The sequence below is a fragment of the Hippocampus guttulatus genome, chromosome 19, assembly GCF_054856545.1.
Source record: "Hippocampus guttulatus isolate MCC_2025c chromosome 19, RoL_Hgut_1.0, whole genome shotgun sequence".
Taxonomy (NCBI): domain Eukaryota; kingdom Metazoa; phylum Chordata; class Actinopteri; order Syngnathiformes; family Syngnathidae; genus Hippocampus; species Hippocampus guttulatus.
The window spans coordinates 1,960,303-1,980,564 of NC_141279.1; the positions used below are offsets into that span (position 1 = coordinate 1,960,303).

The window sequence follows — 20,262 nt, forward strand, 5'->3', positions numbered from 1 at the left end:
ATCCCAGAAGGGATGCAACAAGGTTTGGTTAGGACTGGTTCAGACTTGTTGCGTGAAGTCTCGATATGAGAGGTGAAACGTCTTATTACAGCAGTGAAGGTGTTTCTTTATGTTTGCTGTTGACTGAAAACATAATGCAGTTGGCATGAAAAAAACAACACGGGACAAGAGATCAACATTTCATCTTTTATTTTGTGGTGTGTTGCATTTGGATCAATTCAGAGCACCTTTAATTTGAACCCTCCGATGTTAAACGGGAGTAAAAATATAGTAGCGCCTTCACTCATGTGCAGTGGCGTCGTCACAAATAGCATCATTAACTCAGAACTAGTTTTAAAAAAAAATCTGCAGCGTTTCAGTGGTGAAGCGAGTGACAATGACAGCAGGGTTTGGTTTAACCATAGAAATATTTCTTCTGTATCAGGTTGATACATCCTATGTCCTCATTGCCTTAAACGTCTTTGCAGCTTGTCAGCAGAGGCCTGTCCAAATTGTTTGTGAAATTTCTCAAAAACTCTCATCTTCTCATCAGTTATCTCATCAGTACTTTATGATCCTCAGTCATCTTGACACTCTTGTATTGGTGTTTATATCTGAAGTTGCATCCTTATGCTAAATGTATTTTTCTGGTCCAAGTTAAGCAACACTCACACCTTATTTGGCCATGCAATTAAAACCGGATTGATCTTGAAACTATCTTTCCTGCAGATTAACATGCTGCTGAACTTTAAAAAGGACATGCAGGAGTGCCCCTGTCCCGAATATATCCGAGAACAGTTGCTCGACTTCCATGAGGACCTCATGAAACACTGTGGTAAATTTATTTCAACGTACAAAAAGTCTACCCAAAATTTGGAGCGTCAAAGCTCTTTAATCAGGATCACCAGAGCGCATAACAATAATTTGTATTATATAAGATTATTCACTGTATTAATTAAGTATGTAGTTAATCGGAGAATTGCATGATATATGTATATTTTCGTGTTGACACTATGATGAAAATCGTGTCTGTCAACTAATCCTCCGAATCTAATTGATATGTTTTCAGTCCTGTAATTAAAAAAAAAAAAAATTTAAATCACAGGAGGAAGGAGTGCTTTGCAGTTATGTATATTCACTGACAATAGATAGCTCCTGTACAGAATTAATGAGAAACAAAACAGCGTCGACGTGAGTTTGTCACCCCTGTTCTAGGCCTACCACAACAAAGCGTTTCGTCTAGTGGGTATTTGTTGGCTCTGCTGCTTCCTCAAAGCAAAAATAATTCATGAGTAGTTGTGATGCTCTAAACATCATTGTGGAATTGTAAAGTAGACATATCTACCAGTCTGTACAACGATTACTGAGTTTAATGTCTCTTTTGCCTCAGGTATAGAGTTAACAGAAGATGGCTCTTTCGATGGAAACAGTCATTTCACTATTCGAGGTCGACTGATGTCGTTGGTGGAAAAAGTGTCTTCTCTGAAGAACAAGATTGTCAACCCGCCAAAGGAAAATGCAGATAGACAATGCAGTAAGTTACCTGTATCCTAAAATCGGCACCAGTCGTGAATATGAAGCTAAGCAGTGAGGAGGGGACAACTCCTTTTTTCGTGATTTTTTTTTTTTTGCTCTTTGCTTTGGTGCCATCTTGTGGCTATCTTGGTAAAAAGGACCTATGTTTATTTAGTAAGTTCCACTGTCTGTGGCGTTTTCATGAAATTGAAACATAAGTTGTCAGTAACAGTGGCAATGTAAGATGGCCGCCCTCTGGCTTCATTCCCAATTCACGATACTGACGCTGAATGGGCAATGCAAAGGGTGACGTTCTTTCTTTGAGATGCTCACATTACTCCGTGAATCATAAATTATTCATGTCCCTCTCAACCTTAACAATGTGTAAAATGAATGTTTCCACAAAGCTCAAGATTGTTAGTTTATTGGATAATTTATCTGATTGACCGGAAATAAAGAATTATTGTCGGGAATCTCCTTGTAAGATAGAATCCATTTCTCTCAATTTGTCTCATCAGGTACATTACAGCAATTGATTTCAGAGACGATGGTTCGCTGGGCTCAGGAGTCGGTTATCGAGGATCCAGAGCTTGTCAGAGCCATGTTTGTCCTGTTGCACCGACAGTATGATGGCATTGGAGGACAGGTTCCATCCTGTTTTTTTTTTTTTTTTTTTTAAATTTCCACCTTCCTAAATTGTCAACAACAAGTAAAGCTTATTGCAGGCAAAATGATAGGTGGCAGGGAGAACCTTCCCATCTGTGTAAAAATGTTGAAATGCCAACAAAAATGATTACATAAGGCGCATTCAGAGATACAATTCTGGAGCTTCTAAAAGATAGAAAGGCTGAGCTGGACGATTCTGCATTGAAATGAACGCTTTGCTACTTTTAAGAGCAGTTCTTTTAGCACTCTATTATAATCCTCGCCAAATTGAACCTTTCCTTTATATCATTATTGAAATAAACCAGTGTGCTCTCTGAGTCATTAATTATTTTCTACAGTAGACTGATATCAGTTAAGTTTTCTTAAATGTACAGTGCTCCCCCCCCCCCCCCCCCACCACCTTTGCAAAGCATTGGATTATTTCAAGCTCTTCAAAAAAAAAAAGGTATTTCTTTACCTTGAAAGAAAACTGACTCTCATTCATGTGGAAAAAGCTAATTCCGGAATTACGCTAATTCGGCTTTGATGGGGAACAAATCATCTAACCCGATTGAAAATTGTCCCGGCAATCGTAAATAGAGGATACACATACTAAATAAATAAACCCTTCAATTCCATTTCAAATGTTTATTTCACTTGAATCCCGCATGCGTTGTAATTAGGAACACAGTGCAGTCTAAAAAGATTAAATGATGACATTTACGTCCATGAAAATAGTATCGCTCGTTGTTAAAGTGTGTCTGTGTCTTCTCCATCTAGGTTCGGGCCCTCCCCAAGACTTACACAATAAACTCGGTATCAATCGAGGACACCATCAACCTGCTTGCTGCTCTTGGACAGATAAGATTGTTGCTGAGCGTACGAATGGGAAGAGAGGAGGAGAAGCTGATGATAAGGGGACTGGGGTGAAAAACATTTACTCTTCTGTTCCTACAATTAACATTGGATCCACAAAACAATCTTTTCCGTAGACAACTTTAAACTTGGTGCAGAAACCTATTCCATTGGTGGCCTTTTTTTTTTTTTTAAATCAAGCAAGTGTTCGTATTTGGATAAAAACGTCAAGTAACGTGTTTTATTTTCTTCTGCAGTGATATTATGAACAATAAAGTCTTCTACCAGCATCCTAACTTGATGAGAGCTCTGGGAATGCATGAGACGGTCATGGAGGTCATGGTGAACGTACTCAGTGGCGTTTCTAAGGTATGCAAGGGCTGCCTGAAATATTAAAGATCTGCCAAGTGCATTCATTTTTATTTTTATTTTTTTTAATTCTCGTCTCGCATGAAAATAACTTCCCAAACACGGCCTTAACTTTAACATGAAGTCATGTAAAATTTGATTGTTTATATAAGACCGATGTTTGTTCAGCAGTGTTTTGAAAAAAGAATCGATTCGCTCGACATTAGGAATTCTTTAGACTGTGGGGAAATTATTATTTCCAATTTGAAGCAATGAAGGTAAAGTGGAGTTCACTATTTCGTTTCAACCAGCAGAGGCACTAATGATTCAATCTTACCCTAAAAAAAGACCAACATGACATCCGCACTGGGAAGTTGATCTGCATCCATGCTTTGATGACCTCTGTGGGCAATACTAATCTGCTCAATGCCACAAATGGAAACATAGTTCTGAACATTGACAGAGTTTATCCCATTGTTTTACAAATGTATATTTTTTAAATAATTCGACTGCACTCATCACTCAATCCAAAAAGAAAGTTTTGTTTTCACTTTGGCATTTTCGGTCTTTCCTCTTGTTACAATAGCCAATATCTTATCTTTACGTTTTGTTTTGCAGGAAATCACCTTTCCTAAAATGGTGGCCAACTGCTGTCGTTTTCTTTGTTACTTCTGTCGAATCAGCCGTCAAAACCAGAAAGCCATGTTTGACCATCTCAGCTACCTGCTGGAAAACAGCAGTGTTGGCCTTGGTGAGTTACTGTCCGAGTAGAGCTGCACAGCCTTTAATAATATGCAACTGATCAAACTCCAAGGCAGGCACAGAGAGTAACTCTTTTTTCCAACAATTTTCAAACAAAAAGTGCTACTGACGAGTTGGTGTAATAATAATAATAATAATAATAATAATAATAATAATAGGGCGGCCCGGTGGTCCAGTGGTTAGCACGTCGGCTTCACAGTGCAGAGGTACCGGGTTCGATTCCAGCTCCGGCCTCCCTGTGTGGAGTTTGCATGTTCTCCCCGGGCCTGCGTGGGTTTTCTCCGGGTGCTCCGGTTTCCTCCCACATTCCAAAAACATGCATGGCAGGCTGATTGGATGCTCTAAATTGTCCCTAGGTGTGAGTGTGGGCGTGGATGGTTGTTCGTCTCTGTGTGCCCTGCGATTGGCTGGCAACTGATTCAGGGTGTCCCCCGCCTACTGCCCGAGACGGCTGGGATAGGCTCCAGCACCCCCCGCGACCCTAGTGAGGATCAAGCGGTTCGGAAAATGGATGGATGGATAATAATAATAATAATAGATTTTATTTATAAGAGACTTTCAAGACACCCAAGGACACTTTACAATAACAAAAAACACAAAACAATACGGGTTGAGCAGCGGCAGCCAAAACGCGCCAGCGTTCATTCAACCCGAAAGTCAGAAAGAAACAAGGGAGGGAGAGGGGGAGAAAAAAACCCCCCCACGCTCGAACAACCCTCATTTGAGGATAATTTGAGTGAGGCAAAAAACTCCTGCACAAGCATATGACAGTTACAACAGGTCACAAGACATAAACAATGAAGACGGTGAAACAAGGGAATGTATGAGGGAGGGGGTGATGGTGGGGGACACATGCTGATTTATACAGTACTTGTACTGCACTTTGAGGATAGCTTGTAGTCATACAAAGTACTAAATTATAAAAAGTACTTGCTGTAAGTGCCGCTAAAAAAGTGCTACAGAGTGGAGAAATACACAGGGGTAGTATTTTCAGGAAATAGAGTAAATGGTTGTGTCCTTGATATTTGTACTGTCTTGTGTTCTCCTCAGCGTCTCCATCGATGCGAGGAGCCACCCCTCTTGATGTGGCTGCTGCGTCAGTGATGGATAACAATGAATTGGCCCTTGCTTTGAGAGAGCCAGATTTGGAGAAGGTGAAGCTCATCATATGTATCATTCGGAACATGTGTACGGTCACACTTGCGGATTTGCCAGAAAAAGGTTCACCTCGCTTAGCTCTTGTTCTGCATATACTGTATGCTGAGGCTTTGGAACCAGCATTTGCATCCTAAAATTGACAGATGCTTGAGGTTTACATGCAGCAAATATTTAAATCAGCTTCCCTTTGCACTCATTCACTCCCAAAGACGTTTTTAAACGTCTTTTCAGACTTGGTCAAGAATTGGCTGGTACTGAATGAGGGTAATGGATGGTAACTCGCATGTTGTGGGTAGATTGTGCCCCACCCGCACATTGGGCGTTATGATAAATAAACGCCCTTAACAGTGTTGGCTGTATGAGCTTTTGGGAGTACAACGATCGTAGGTATATTGTCATTTATCACAACTAATAAATCATAAAAAGAGGACAGGCCCCAAAATCATGACATAGACGAAAACCTCGTGTGCTCCCATTCATGTCAATGTAACTGCTGTGTGTTGTGATATTCCAGCTGCTGTAATAAGTAGCAGAAAGTTTACATCGTCATATATCGTATGCCATGTGTGAGGCACGACTGTAGGATTTGAGCCGCCCGAACCAAATCAAATCTCCGTTCTGCGAGCACACACACCTAAACAACAAGTGGCGATGATGACCCGTCACTTGATGTATGCCACCGGGCATTCAAAGGATTATTCCCCGTTTTTGGCTCATGGGTCCACGAGCTAATGCTAAAATTAGCTGTGTGTTTTCCGGCATAAGGTAGGAGGGAGAAACGGCGGCAAGGACAATAACAGACACGAGTCAGAGCAAAATATTTGTGCTACTGTATCGGAGTGCCATAAGCAGGAGCTAATTGTCTTGAAATGTGATTGTGATACATATAGCCAACAGAGGGTGCTGTGTGTTTAGAGTCGATAGCATACGACAAGGCTTCCGGTAAACACAGTTCACAGAGATCACCATGCGTGCCGGCAACAATAAAGTTGAGTTCAGGCACATTTGTTCACTAAATGATGGCTCATCATGTTAAGATGAACAACACACTAATGATAAAGTGGCTGGAATTATTGGCTCAGTCGGGCCATTTGATGACAGCGATACGCATTTTTCGAGGTTAAAACCCCAAAGTATATTTTTAGCATGTGTGCAGACTCACTTTTATGACGTCATCACCCAACTAAATGTACAACGAACGCGGCACAATTCTGGTTGAGAAATGCTTACGAATTCCTCTACAAATATATTGAAGCCAGTATTTCGTGAACTCCTAACCATCTTCCGTTACTCATTTTGATGTTATGCATGAAACAGTGAGCGAAAGAATTCGATTTTGACACCATGGGACGTTGAATTTCTTTAACTCGATGTGCACTTGCGTAGGTGTTTATTTTTCTTAATCGGTATGAGTACATATGATCATTTTTCTTCTCAGGTGGTTCAGTATCTGGCTGGCTGCGGACTGCAGAGCTGCACGATGCTGGAGTGTAAAGGATATCCCGACATTGGCTGGAACCCCGTCGAAGGAGAACGCTACCTTGACTTCTTGCGTTTTGCTGTATTTTGCAATGGTTAACATTGAGCTCTTTAATATTTATGCATCATTCTTTTTCTCTTCTTTCTTCAGCTCCTAAATTAATCAAGTTCTTGCCAAAGTAGCGCTCGGCACTACAATTGAGTTCTTGCTCTTCTGCGATAGGTGAAAGTGTGGAAGAGAATGCTAACCTTGTGGTGAGACTTCTTATCCGCCGACCGGAATGTTTCGGCCCAGCGCTTCGGGGAGAAGGTGGTGACGGACTGTTGGCCACGATGGAAGAAGCGATTAAGATTTCCCTTGATCCCTTCAGAGATGGTCCTTCCTCTGCACCGGAAAGCAGCAACATTCTGTAAGACAGTCCCCAAAATTAAAAACACGATGCGATCACAGTTATTGCATTTACTGTACTGTATTTTGAGACTTTTACTTGATAGTCTGCAAGCTTATTTTCTTTTTACACAGAAGAGCGTTCAAGGAGAATTGAGTCATGGATGAATAACCTCTGACCCCCAAAATAAATAAATAAATATACAGTCAAATCTCAGTTTTCGAACGTCTCGGCTATCGACCAAAACGGATTTCGACCAGAAAATTCAAGATTTTTACGCCTCGGATTACGACCGAAAACGTTTTTCGACCAAACTGAGCAAACCTGATTACGCCACTGGACTACTCTCTGCTTACTTACTTCCTCGTGTAACGTTTCTTGTGAACAGACGTGTTTGTTGTGATTTACGCAAATCTGACTGGTGGGTTTTTTTTTTTTGGTTATTTCTGCATGGTGTATTACCCCCTAATCATGGGCTAATAAAATTGTTTTGGATTTTGAAAAAATCGCTTTTCGAACAGCCTTGTGGAAATATATAAATATTATATATATAAATAATATATATATATAGACGAAAACCGAGGTTTGACTGTACAATCATACCTCGGACAAATAAATGAACAAATACAAATAAATAAACCAACCATACACTCAAGTTCAAGTATTATCCAATTGTATGTGTGTGTGTGTGTGTGTGTGTGTGTGTACCTATACAGTAATGATGGGCTTCAGGAAGAAGATGATACCATCCACTTGGGGAATGCCATCATGACCTTCTATGCGGCTCTCATTGACCTTCTTGGACGTTGCGGTCCAGAGATGCATGTGAGTGAACACAAACAAGCTCTCACATACACACACACACACGATCTTATCATAACCTAATCTATCACTATAATCCTTTTGCATCAGTTGATACACGCCGGTAAAGGTGAAGCAATCCGCATCAGAGCCATTCTAAGATCTCTCATTCCCATTGAAGATCTTGTGGGGGTCATCTGCATTCCATTCTCGATGCCAAACCTGGGAAAAGGTAACTACACCTCCTGTATCAGCTTCAATATTAGTACATCATCTCTTATTATTTTAGGTAAGAGTGAAACCTGGACAAATATACTACGATAGTATATTGCTTTACACAGATGGAGCGGTGTTGGAGCCAGACATGTCAGCTGGCTTCTGTCCCGACCATAAGGCGGCCATGGTGCTGTTTTTGGACCGTGTATATGGCGTACAAGATCAGAATTTCCTTCTTCACCTGTTGGAAGTCGGCTTCCTACCAGACCTCAGAGCTGCAGCTTCATTGGACACTGTTAGTTTGGGTCCTTTGGTGTGCCTTCTATGTTTAATATTTTCTATTTCGTCGGGGTTCTTCAGGAATTGTGTCGCACACAATCTACTCGCTTCTCTGCAGTCGATCAGCAGAACGCTTTAATAAATGGAGAATTTTGTAGCGCTGCTGGAAGGCCAGCATATCTAAACGAGGGTGTGACGTCAGAAAGGGGGAGTTAGCCATTTGTCAATCAAAAAAATTTTTTTTTCAAATACAATTTTATTTCCTGTAAATCGCATTGACTATTAAAAAGTGTACAAAAACAACAAATGCCTAATAATAATGAACACAGTATACCGTATACCACGGGTGTCAAAGTCAAGTTCCGAGGGCCAGATCTGGCCCGCCACATCACTTTATGTGGCCCGCGAAAGCAAGTCAAAGATGTCAAGTTACATGATGCTTGCTAAAGTCTGAACCAAAATTTCAAATTGTCATTTGTAGTCCGCAAAAACAGTCATTATTATTGACTTTATATGATTTCCCAAAATTCATAACGGCCCTCCAAGGGAAACCGTAACAACATTGTGGCCCGCGACACAAATGAGTTTGACACCCCTGCTGTATACCGTATAAACGATTGGATCATAAGCTTGGGAGCGCTTTAGCTTTCCTTTTTCCAAGGAACCATAAAATGTGTCATTTTCATAACTGTTTCATCTCATTGCTGTATGCCTCTTTGTGGTGTTGAAATCTCCCCCCCCCCCACCCCTCTTTTCTTCCACGATTCTCTTTGTGTTAGGCAGCTCTTAGTGCCACCGACATGGCTCTTGCCCTCAATAGGTATCTCTGCACCGCAGTATTGCCCCTACTGACGAAATGTGCTCCACTGTTTGCGGGGACAGAGCCATTTGCATCACTGATCGATTCCCTCCTTCACACGGTTTACCGTTTGTCGAAAGGCTGCTGCCTTACCAAAGCACAGAGGGATTCCATTGAAGAGTGTCTTCTTGCCGTTTGTGGGTAAGAGGACAGTTTACAGTTCTAACGTGCTATTTAAAAAAAAGACGGCTTTTTGCAGCACTTATCCACGTTTGCATGTTGACCTGCAATGCGCTTTTTGCACCAAGCGCCGTGGCGTCATATCTGTTGTTGATAACCTGGTCTCCTCCGCTTCGGCGAATTCTTGAGAGCCGTGTATACATAGTCTGGAGTTACCGTCTGAGCTTTATAAAAGATACAGGTAGTTCTTTTTTTTTTTTTTTTTTTCATCCCAAAAGAAACAGACCTCCAAATATCCGCTTGATGCTCTGGATGAGGATTTGCAAAAAATGATGTACGTCTGCTGTGGGTACTTCAGGACAGCCATTTGCATGCAGAATAATGCTTTTTTTTTTTTAAACGGGAAAGCATGGGAGATATCGCCGAGCTCCACCACCAATGATGTGTTACACCTGCAGTGATGGGAATTCTGGCTTTTTTTTTTTAAAGCGTTCTCAAGGCATTCTGGAAGGCCGGCAACCTAATAAGACAACTTCAATTTTAGTTAGAAGTCGTCACATTCCGACGCATGTATCCCAGACAGTTGGGGGGGGGGGGGGACTTGATGCCCCATGAACATTTTGAAGCTCACAACTTTAAAATATACATTTCTATTTCCAAATCCTGTCCAGTTTAACAATAGTATCAATCAATTCCAACTACTCCAGCAGCTCCTATATTTTGTTGTTCTACTTCTTCCTTTCATAACTTTGCCGCTGTGAATCGGGAATTTCTCCATTGCGAGACTAATAAAGGTTTTCTTATCTTATCTTATCTTACTTTCATTGCCATGTATTTTGCTATTGTATGCTAGTGTTAATCGACCTTTGCCAGGGCCACTCGTACATCAAGTGAAGTGGAAAATGCCAGCACATCAAATATATGGGAAATATGATTGATTGTCCATACAATTCCACAATTTTAGGCATCACATAAACCACACTGTTCTTGAAAACAGTGTGATTTGAACAAACGCAATTGTGTTGGATTATTGTCAGCGAATGAGTCTCACTGTTGTTGTTTTCCATTTCTATTTAACTCGCCCTTCCTCCCATTTTCTCTGCAGTAAACTGAGACCTTCGATGATGCAGCATCTATTGAGGAGGCTTGTGTTTGACATTCCCTTGCTCAATGAACATACCAAGATGCCTTTGAAGGTGCGTCATGCGGGAATTGAATCTTTTCACCAACATTTATGTTTCTATTGAACAACCATTTCGTTCCTTCGGCAAATGCAGCTTGACTTGACGCGATGTGTTTTTACATCCCAAGTTTTAGAAACCCCTTTATTGAAAATGCTCTGTTACAGTAGATACAAAAATTTGCAAAATGCCATTTTCAACAATGACACATTACTTGTGAACTAGTGCATGATCTCGCAACAGTGGGTATAAAAAGTCTTTCCCACATCCACGCAGATGAATATATACTCTACATATATACTGTATATATTTTTCCCAATAGCTTTTGACCAATCACTTTGAGCGTTGCTGGAAGTACTACTGCCTGACTGGAGGTTGGGGCGGTTTTGGTGCCTCGTCTGATGAAGAACTTCACCTTTCGAGGAAATTATTCTGGGGGATATTTGATGCTCTCTCTCAAAAGGTAAGCAGAAATGTCGTATTTGGGTTAGAACGGGGGGTAACCCCGGGCTCTTGACCGAGTTTTGTCACATGTTTACATGGACTTTCAAAACTCGAATATCGCCGTTTTGAAGGGTTAGTCTTAGAATTTGTCATAGCTGGACAATTACGTTGCCCCGGCGCAGGGAGACGGAAGAAAAAAAGACTGGCTCCTTTTGAAGGAGACCACAGGGGACAGACAAAGGGCTAGTGGACAGGAAGGCGGGCGGGCAGGGGGTTGTCATTGTGAAGGACTATGTGCTAAAATTGATCAGCTTTCCGAAATATTCCATTGAAGAGTATATCGCTCCATGCTTACAGGACTCGCCCCAAAAGCATGGACGTGAATCAAATTAGCATAAAGGTCATTTAAACGATGATATGTGTGTGTCTTTGTTTGTTCAGCCATATGACCAGGAGCTGTTTAAGGTGGCGTTGTCATGCCTGAGCGCAGTGGGGGGAGCTCTTCCTCCAGATTATATGGAGTCGAAATACATGGCCATGATGGACAAACAATCGTCGATGGACTCTGAAGGAAACTTCACTCCACAGCCTGCAGACACTGCCAAGTATCTATATTTTGTATTTCTTTTCATCATTTCGAATGACTGTCGCATACGAGGGGCCGTTAGGGACACAATTCTCACGCTTACTACTGAAATGCTGCGAGACACAACTCGTGAAATTTCTGTTGCTCATTAACACCACGAAAGTGCGCTCATGCACGATGCCGAAAGGCTCTCATACTCACATCTAAAACACTTTCCAAACAAGTTCCTAAGTTTTATTCCGACGATTGCTCTTGTTTTGTCTTTCATAGTGTGTCTGTCCCGGACAAATTAGACAGTTTCATAGCCAGATATGCAGAGCATAACCATGAGAAGTGGTGTTTGGAAAAGGTAAACCATATGTACATTCATATTCCTTATAATTAAATTAAGTAAATGCTTAAATGTTTACATGATTGGGCATATCCCCCCCCCCCCCCACCCATTTTTTTCCCTTCCAGTTTTCCAATGGCTGGTCATATGGGGAAAATACATGTGAAATAACCAGGCGCCACAATTTATTGAAGCCTTTCAAAGGACTCTCTGATAAGGTAATGCACATCTGCCTCTGCGTCCATTTATTTGTTATTTTTTAAATGACCAAAGTGTGCAAAAACAGTGTACAATGACATTGGAAATCATATGTTCACACCGTGTGTACCCGTGATGTTGATCGAGTCGATACTATAAGATAAGAAAACATTTATTAGTCTCGCAATGGAGAAATTCCCGATCCACAGCAGCAAAGTTATGAAAGGAAGAAGTAGAACAACAAAATATAGGAGCTGCTGGAAAGGCAGCCACTCACGCGGCGCCATTTTGAAGTCAAAATAACAAAAATAACACAACACAACACATAGGACACAGACAGTCGTGCGATCTTCACCACTTTCCTGCATACACTTTGTTGTCTGAAGCAGTTATAGATGAAAGAGGAGAGGATCAAAGTGTCCTTTCACCAGTGGATCAGAGACGTCATGCTGAAAATGTGCACACGTCTGCTACAAGCTAAGTTTTGAAAGCAAACACGAAGCTGTAGCGTCCATTGACGAAAAAGAGATTGGCTCACATCTCCTGTCCCATGTAAATCCACTTCAATTCCAAGCCGCGACTCCCAGTTCCGCATCCGCATCGGCGCTCCGCGCTAACGTTCCTTCCTTCTCATCGTCGGCTCCTCAAGCCTTACATCCATCCAGCCGCAGACCGTTCAACAGCACCGATCTCTCCGCTGAACAAAGCGGGGCTGTGAAAAATGCTGCCCATAACAGGCGCAAGACACAAGCGCCCCGGGACTGTCCAGCAACGACAGTCAAATGGCGCCGACATTCCTCCCAGGCAAAAACAGTGCCGGTATATCCATGCTGCCGAGAAGGCGCAACCACCAAGCACCGAGTTTCCTCCTTGATGAATGTCGTGGGCAAAAAATGCTGAAAAAAAGTCCACATCAGGTCCACACGACATAACAACAAACACAAAGTGACAAAACAAACCAAAAAAAAACAACAACAAAAAAGCAAGGCTCATGAGAGCACTTGCCGACGGCTGCCTACTCGGGCGCCATCTTGAGCACGCATTCGTTTCCAAAATATTGAGTTCAGTTGTTTTTCTGTTCGATCGTAATAAGGTATGTCATTAGTATGCTTACTGGTTGAATTCCTTGTTAAGTTATTGTGGTTTACCATTTGATAATAACACTGTCAACATGTCAGCACGGAAATATATAGTCCGACTGAACACGAACCTAATAACGTGGAGTTTGGGTTTTGTATAGTGTGTACTGGGTTTTTCAATTTTGGGGGATGAGTCAATGGATGCTGAATATAAAAGTGCTTTTGTCTGAAAAATAGTTGTAGAATGGTCGGAAAAGGCTTCAAATGTCAATTTAAGTGTCAACACATGATGTCACATGAAAATACTTTTCAAGGTGGAATTGCTCCATTTTTCTGTATTTAGAGAAAACCTGATCTGGTCTTGTGTTGGTTTCTTTGCTTTAGGATAAAGAATTCTATTGTTGGCCAATCAGAGAGTCTCTCAAGACCATGCTTTCTTGGGGGTGGAGTATCAACAGGATACGAGAGAGTGACCCTGCCAGCAAATCTAGGAGGATATCGCTTGCCAGCCAGGTACACATTTTCTGGACGTTTCCAGGACATTTATAGCTGGTGTAGTATGTTAGACAAGATAGTACATCCAACAATACTATTACATACCCAGCGCCACCGTGCATAGTCATCATATATTTTGCGCCTCGCATTGTTTGCATTCAGCCATTACTTGGGTGTTTAATCCTTTTTCACATTTTGAGGGGACTTCTTACTTTGCTTTTTTTTTCTTACCATATTTTCCGCACTAAAAGGCGCACCTAAAAGTCTTCCATTTTCTTAAAAGCTCACAGCGCCTTAAAATCCGGTGCGCCTTGTGTATGGTCATTACGGTAATATGTCGACCCCAAAATGGCTCCTTGCGGGAGACATGCAATAGAACCAATCCAATATGTGAAAAAATTACAAAATAGGCCATTCATTGAAGGTGCGCCTCATCTGTGCTGTATGTTCCATGTTACACATACAGTACATTTGACAATAAATTTTATCCAATTCAATCCAATAATCCAGTGCACCTTTTAGTGTGAAAAATACGGTACTCTCTGTACTATCCTTTCTGGAGCAATAAGATGTTTTTAATGAATCATAAAACAACAACTGCCAGTGTTTCAGCGGGCTCTCCAGATTCAATATTGGTGACTTCAACCTGCTGGTCACACATTGGTCGAATAGATTTGTCATCTCCACCCCCTTATTGAGCTTCACATAAAGAATTGAGGATCGACGACTTGAAACAACCGCTGCTCTGTGAAAGAAAAAATATCTTTCTCTGACTGATTGCTTCATGTGGCTTCAAGAACAATAAAACACTCACAAAAAAAAAGAAAATCTGTCAACCAGATATTTTATTCAAACATATGTTATTCAAAATAATGTGAGCATTTAGAACAGTTGCCTGTGATTGACTGTTGAGCGGTCCAGAGTGTTGTCTGGATTTCGCCCCAAGACAGGTGGGATAGGCTCCAACATCCTGCGACCTTGAACAGGATAAGCAAGTTTAGAAACTGGATGAATTAAGAAAAGCTATTTTAATAACAAAATAATCATCATTTGTTCCTCAGCTGTCCTTCGAAGGAGCTCAGTCTTTCAATCCGAGACCCATTGATATGAGCAATGTTACTCTGTCTAGAGACACACAGGTACACTTAACTTTTTATTTTATTTTAAACATGACATAAGTGCACGCTGATACCAATAAAATGCTCCATTTGTTATGAGAATTGAAGAATGATGGGACCTATGCAATACAACAGTCCAATGTTGTGTTTTGCAGTCAATGGCGGAGCTGCTTGCAGAGAACTATCACAACATCTGGGCCAGGAAAAAGAAAATTGAGCTCGAAGCCAAAGGTGTGGTTTTGAAAATAGTGTGGTTTTTACGCATGAATAAGTTTCAATTTGATGTATTCTGCCAAGCTCATATTTTTTCACAGATACATTACAGTGCTTGTTATCTTATCTCTTGTCTCTGTATGCCAGGTGGAGGAAATCACCCCTTATTGGTTCCCTTTGATACACTGACTGCCAAAGAGAAATTAAAAGACAGACAAAAAGCACAAGATGTCCTGAAGTTCCTCCAGATCAATGGTTACATTGTGTCAAGGTAGGAAATATATTCATACCCACATGTGAAAGTTGGTATTATTAATCTCTAAACCCCCTCTCCGGATTTATTATTCAAAATGCATTTTTGAAATGCCAATTCAATAAGACGCCCAAAAAAATCCTAACCTACCTTCAGGATTTTCTGGTGGACAGGAGAACTCATTATCCCATCAATCACAGTAAATTGTCTTGGTCCTGAGGTAGCAAAGCAGCCCCAGACCATCACATTGACACCACCTCGCTTCACTGTTAGCATCATGTTCTTTTTAATCGAATACTGTGTCATTTTTACATCAGATGTAAGGGCCCGCACATCTCCCAAAAAAGAAAGACTCATCGGTCCACCAAATGTTTTTCCAAGTCTTGAGGATCATCAAGATGTCTTTTGGCAAATGTGAGGACGAGCATTTGTGGTCTTTTTGGACAGCAGTGATTTTCACCTGGGAACTCTCCCATCGATGCCATTTTTGCCCAGTGTCTTTCTTATGGTAGAGTCATAATAGCTCAATAAATAATAAAGAAATGAGTGAAAATAAATTCAAGCTTAACCAAACAAATGAGTTTTGAAGCCATCGTCATCATCAGAATATTGATGTAAAATATAAAACCAAAGAATACAGTATTTGCCTTGTGTACTGTGCCGACGTAGAGCTAGCCGCATTTTATGCTTCTGCTAAAATTCATGACAAAAAAAAAAAACCTGTCTTGAGACTTTGTTTATTGTTTTCAGAGGTGTGAAGTCACAGGAGTTGGACTCACCAGCCATCGAGAAACGATTCGCCTACACCTTCCTTCAGCAGCTCATCAAATATGTCGACCAGGCCCATGAGCTCATGATGAAGTTTGGTGAGACCCTTCCATCCTAATTTTAGAACAGCCGCTTGACAAAAGCCGCATCCTTCTGCTTCATTCAGTTTTCGACGAATTCACAAAGTTGTTCATTGTCATAGATGAGCCAATGGGGGGAAAAAAAAATGTGAATACAAGACGACATGTATTACTCTTTGATTCTCTCTCTAGACATCGGAACAAGACAAAAGGGAGTAAAGAGTCCTCATGAACAGCACATGAAGTTCTTTGGAAAGGTCAGAACTCAGAAGTATTTCATTCAACAACCCAGAAAAATGAAACAAAAAAATGTTGACTCGCGATGGTAGTTGACCCTAGGATCCCCCCGCCCCACACACACACACATTTCTACCAATTGTAAATTTAATCCACAGGTCGTCTTGCCATTGGTTGATCAGTACTTCAAGAACCACCGGCTGTACTTCTTATCCACGTCCATTCATCCCATAAGCAGTGGTGGCCATGCCTCCAACAAGGAGAAAGAGATGGTAACAAGGTAATTGTGACATACAAGTCCTGGAATGACAGCAGTGACAGGATTTGACAAATTTCCATACTGGTGCTTGAAATTTCAACTAGACATTGTCTGAATGTTGGAAAAAGCAATTGTTTGTCCAAGGGATTTGATTCTCATTCTCCTTTGTCTTTTTACCTCTCGGGTGTCTCAGGACTGTTTTTTAATTTTTTTCTTCTTCCCTCCCTGCCTCTTCTTCCTCAATTATTTTTTTTTTCTAGTCTTTTCTGCAAACTGGGAGTACTTGTCAGAAATAGGATATCCTTATTTGGTAAGAATGGTTTATGGCTATTGCTTGCACTTCTGATCACAAGCTCAAAGTCCCATCCAACCCCACCCCTCTTTGTTTAAAAAAAAAAAAAGCCAGAGCTATATTTGGATTTGCATGAATCCAGTATAATTTGATTAATGAGTGTGGAAAGCATTTATAGCAAACAGTAACAGAGTGATATCATACACCAAGGCGCATAAATGTGTTTAAAGAGACGTGATGTAACGAGAACCTTTTACTACACATTATTGTGTTTTATTGGATTTGTTATGCTTAAAAAAAACATCCTCAGGTCTTAATTTTCAACGTTCCAGAAGGTGCCAAGAGAAGGCATTGTCTGTCTGTCTCTTTAAAAAGTTTTGGATATCATTGAGAAAGACAAGCTGGGCAATTGGAATGGTGTGGCTTGGGCATTATGATGGATCTGTTTCGTTCATGAGTGTGTGCAACGAATGGAGCGGATTCCTCTTCGGTCTGTCATGGTGGATCCTGTCACGGTGAATCGTTTTACCAGTTGATCTACATTCTCACCCTCACCTATCGGCATGAGCTGCAATCTTGAGCTGCATATCAGAATATGCAGATGGATGGATGATCGAGCCAAGAGGGCTTCATCATCACCTACTTTTTTGATTCTGTGTAAACTTTAAGATGTCTACCCACCTTATTCCTGAGGGCTCTCGTGGAAAAACAAATTTGTGTGTGACTTCCGGAAAGAGACTTTAGATAAATGTGTCGCAGCAGGTTTTTTTTCACAGAGCGGTTTACTGTATTTTTTTTTTCTCACCCCCTTTTGAAAGTAATCAGAAGCCCCCATTGCATTGAAAAAGATCTTGCACGCTGTGGGAACTTTTTGCGGTGTGGTAGTTGTCCTAACAAGCAGACAAAATTGAATTTGTGACTACAGAGCAATGTTTTGAACAACAGGCTGCCGGGACAATGAGAGAGTGTTGTTTTGACTTGCTAAAGCTTCCAGTGATTACACAGAAAGAGTAATACGGACAAATTCGTCTGACACTCGTTTGAGAAGACCTCTACAATATTGTACTTGTGCTGCTTCATTTGGTGCACAAAGCACATCGCAACACTTGCATTGAACTTTTTGCAAGTAAGCATGCAATGGAACAAACCACTGAAAGAGATCTGCCAAGTGCCACCATAACATCAGGTAATGTTTTTATGTGCGGGAGAGACCGCAGTTAAGTATTAGGCAAGCATTGAAATTATTAGAAGGATCATCACAATATTTTGGATTTTCTGGACAGTTCAGCGGTTTTGTCGTTAAGCTAGTAGTGAGTGTCTATGGAGAGGAAGATGTTATGCTCATGAAATCTAAAATATTCGTGCAATTGTGGTAATATTTGCATCATTTGAAATGGACTTAAGAAGAAATGCTTGCATAGTTTTTGGGGCAGTTTAATGCTAGAGCGACGTGAAGTTTGTTTACAATCATGCGGTTGCCATATGTTGTCGGTAGTGTTAGGTTTGGCTGGCTCCTACATCTGCTTGAGCTAAATAAGAAACCTCCGTCAACAAAACGTGACCAATTTTCTTACTGTGTAAGCACTGATACTCCTCAAAGCTTTTGAGATTGCTTATTGCCTCACATCTGAAGTGACAGAGTTCGGAAAGTAATCCAACGTGTGACTATCACTTGTCGCCGGCATCTTTTTGACGTCATCCTCCTCCCCCACTACATTAGCAGGAAGCGGGACTGAAATATTTTCTATTCTAATATGCAACAACAAGAATTCTCACATTGTTTAACTTTGTGACTGTCTTAGAAAGTGGACTCTCACAGTTTCCCCTAAAAAACGAAAAAACGCTGGTTTCGCTATATAGGAAGTCGCACACCTATTTCGCCTACGCAAAGGCTCATGGGACGTAGAAACAAGGTAGATAGGTTTTTAGGTAATACTTTGAAAAGTAGAAAGAACTGAAATCATTGTACATATTTGTACCTTTAAACTCATTCACTCCCAAAGACGTTTTTAAACGTCTTTTCAGACTTGCTCTAGAAATGACTGTTCCTGAACGAGTTAATTTACTGTTGTTTAAAACATATTTTTTTTTCTTAGCTCTAAAAGGTATGCCTTGCTGTGAAATAGATATATTTTTATATATTTTATTTAATGTATATGATGGAAGTTATTTCTTTTGCTCCCACCATCCCCCACTCCTCAACAGCTTAAATTTCTGATTTGTGCTCTGTGGCTGTCATGTCAAATTATTTGACGTAGTCTTCTTTTTTTTCCCCTTCCTTTGCTTTCATTTTTTTTCTTCTGATTTCTCATTTCCTCTCTTAGGTAATAATGCCACATCCATCGTAAATTGTTTGCAGATACTGGGGCAAAGTCTGGATGCCAGGTAATGGGAAAAAAATAGGTTTATTATGAAATTGTGTTCGTACTTAGTACCTCACTTAACAATACAAGGCACTGTACCATAGATATGAACTGGTGTTAAAATAACTGCAAAAAAAGAGAAAAATATGTAGCCTATATATCACAAATGTGTCATAAGCACTTCCTTTCTGCCACTCGCAGTCAAATCTTATCATATGTTCCCCTTGTGTAGGAGTTTATTTGCTTCCTTTGACTTTACGAATATTCTGGATTTGGATCAAATATCTTTGTCAATCCAATGATCAATGACAAAAGCCAACAAACTAATTCAATGCTATCCTGTATCAGGACAGTGATGAAGACAGGCTTGGAATCAGTCAAGACAGCACTTCAGTCCTACTTAGACAGTGCAGCGGAAGCTTTGGAGAAGACGCAAGAGAACTTGAAGCTTGGTCAATTTACTCACAGCAAAGAACAACCCAGAGGAGTCCCTCAGATCATCAACTACACTACCTTTGGCTTGCTTCCGATCCTGTCCTCCTTGTTTGAACACATTGGAAAGAATAATTTTGGAGAAGATCTGATATGTGCGTACATCCATTTTTTCGACTTTATTTGAATTTTAAACGTGTATTTTATTCATATAAATGGGACACAGATTTGCTCCTCTACGGTATTTTTTTTTCTTTTGTACCTGTACATGCATATGCCAAGTTACACTTGTGAAAGTCAATAAAGGGAGGCATTTTGAAATTTGAAAATTAATTCTACAATTAATTTTTAAACAATGAATGACATTTCCCATGAATGTGAATTGATGAATTGAAATCTTGTATTTTTGATTCTCTCTTGATTAGTCGATGAGGTCCAGGTTTCCTGCTACAGAATTCTCAAGAGCCTCTACTTTCTGGGAACCAATGAAAGCATATATGTTGAGAGGTATGTATGTCATAATCCCTT

At 40.7% G+C, this 20,262-nt stretch overlaps 1 protein-coding gene across 2 annotated transcripts in view; it reads left to right on the forward strand.

The window, feature by feature from the left end:
- ryr2a (ryanodine receptor 2a (cardiac)) overlaps nt 1-20,262 on the forward strand; it is an 80,762-nt gene that overhangs the window by 33,734 nt on the left and 26,766 nt on the right. For both annotated transcript variants that reach the window (XM_086139137.1, XM_086139136.1), the window contains exons 41-69: nt 709-814; nt 1,370-1,513; nt 2,013-2,140; nt 2,920-3,065; nt 3,252-3,363; nt 3,961-4,093; nt 5,155-5,258; nt 6,701-6,836; nt 6,965-7,151; nt 7,847-7,955; nt 8,043-8,163; nt 8,273-8,442; nt 9,206-9,426; nt 10,511-10,601; nt 10,909-11,049; nt 11,472-11,635; nt 11,887-11,965; nt 12,076-12,165; nt 13,609-13,737; nt 14,781-14,858; nt 14,993-15,068; nt 15,198-15,321; nt 16,054-16,169; nt 16,344-16,408; nt 16,547-16,668; nt 16,908-16,957; nt 19,264-19,324; nt 19,651-19,889; nt 20,160-20,241. In XM_086139137.1, the coding sequence (XP_085995263.1) occupies nt 709-814; nt 1,370-1,513; nt 2,013-2,140; nt 2,920-3,065; nt 3,252-3,363; nt 3,961-4,093; nt 5,155-5,258; nt 6,701-6,836; nt 6,965-7,151; nt 7,847-7,955; nt 8,043-8,163; nt 8,273-8,442; nt 9,206-9,426; nt 10,511-10,601; nt 10,909-11,049; nt 11,472-11,635; nt 11,887-11,965; nt 12,076-12,165; nt 13,609-13,737; nt 14,781-14,858; nt 14,993-15,068; nt 15,198-15,321; nt 16,054-16,169; nt 16,344-16,408; nt 16,547-16,668; nt 16,908-16,957; nt 19,264-19,324; nt 19,651-19,889; nt 20,160-20,241 (3,524 nt within the window). The remainder of the gene's footprint in view (nt 1-708; nt 815-1,369; nt 1,514-2,012; nt 2,141-2,919; nt 3,066-3,251; nt 3,364-3,960; nt 4,094-5,154; nt 5,259-6,700; nt 6,837-6,964; nt 7,152-7,846; nt 7,956-8,042; nt 8,164-8,272; nt 8,443-9,205; nt 9,427-10,510; nt 10,602-10,908; nt 11,050-11,471; nt 11,636-11,886; nt 11,966-12,075; nt 12,166-13,608; nt 13,738-14,780; nt 14,859-14,992; nt 15,069-15,197; nt 15,322-16,053; nt 16,170-16,343; nt 16,409-16,546; nt 16,669-16,907; nt 16,958-19,263; nt 19,325-19,650; nt 19,890-20,159; nt 20,242-20,262) is intronic.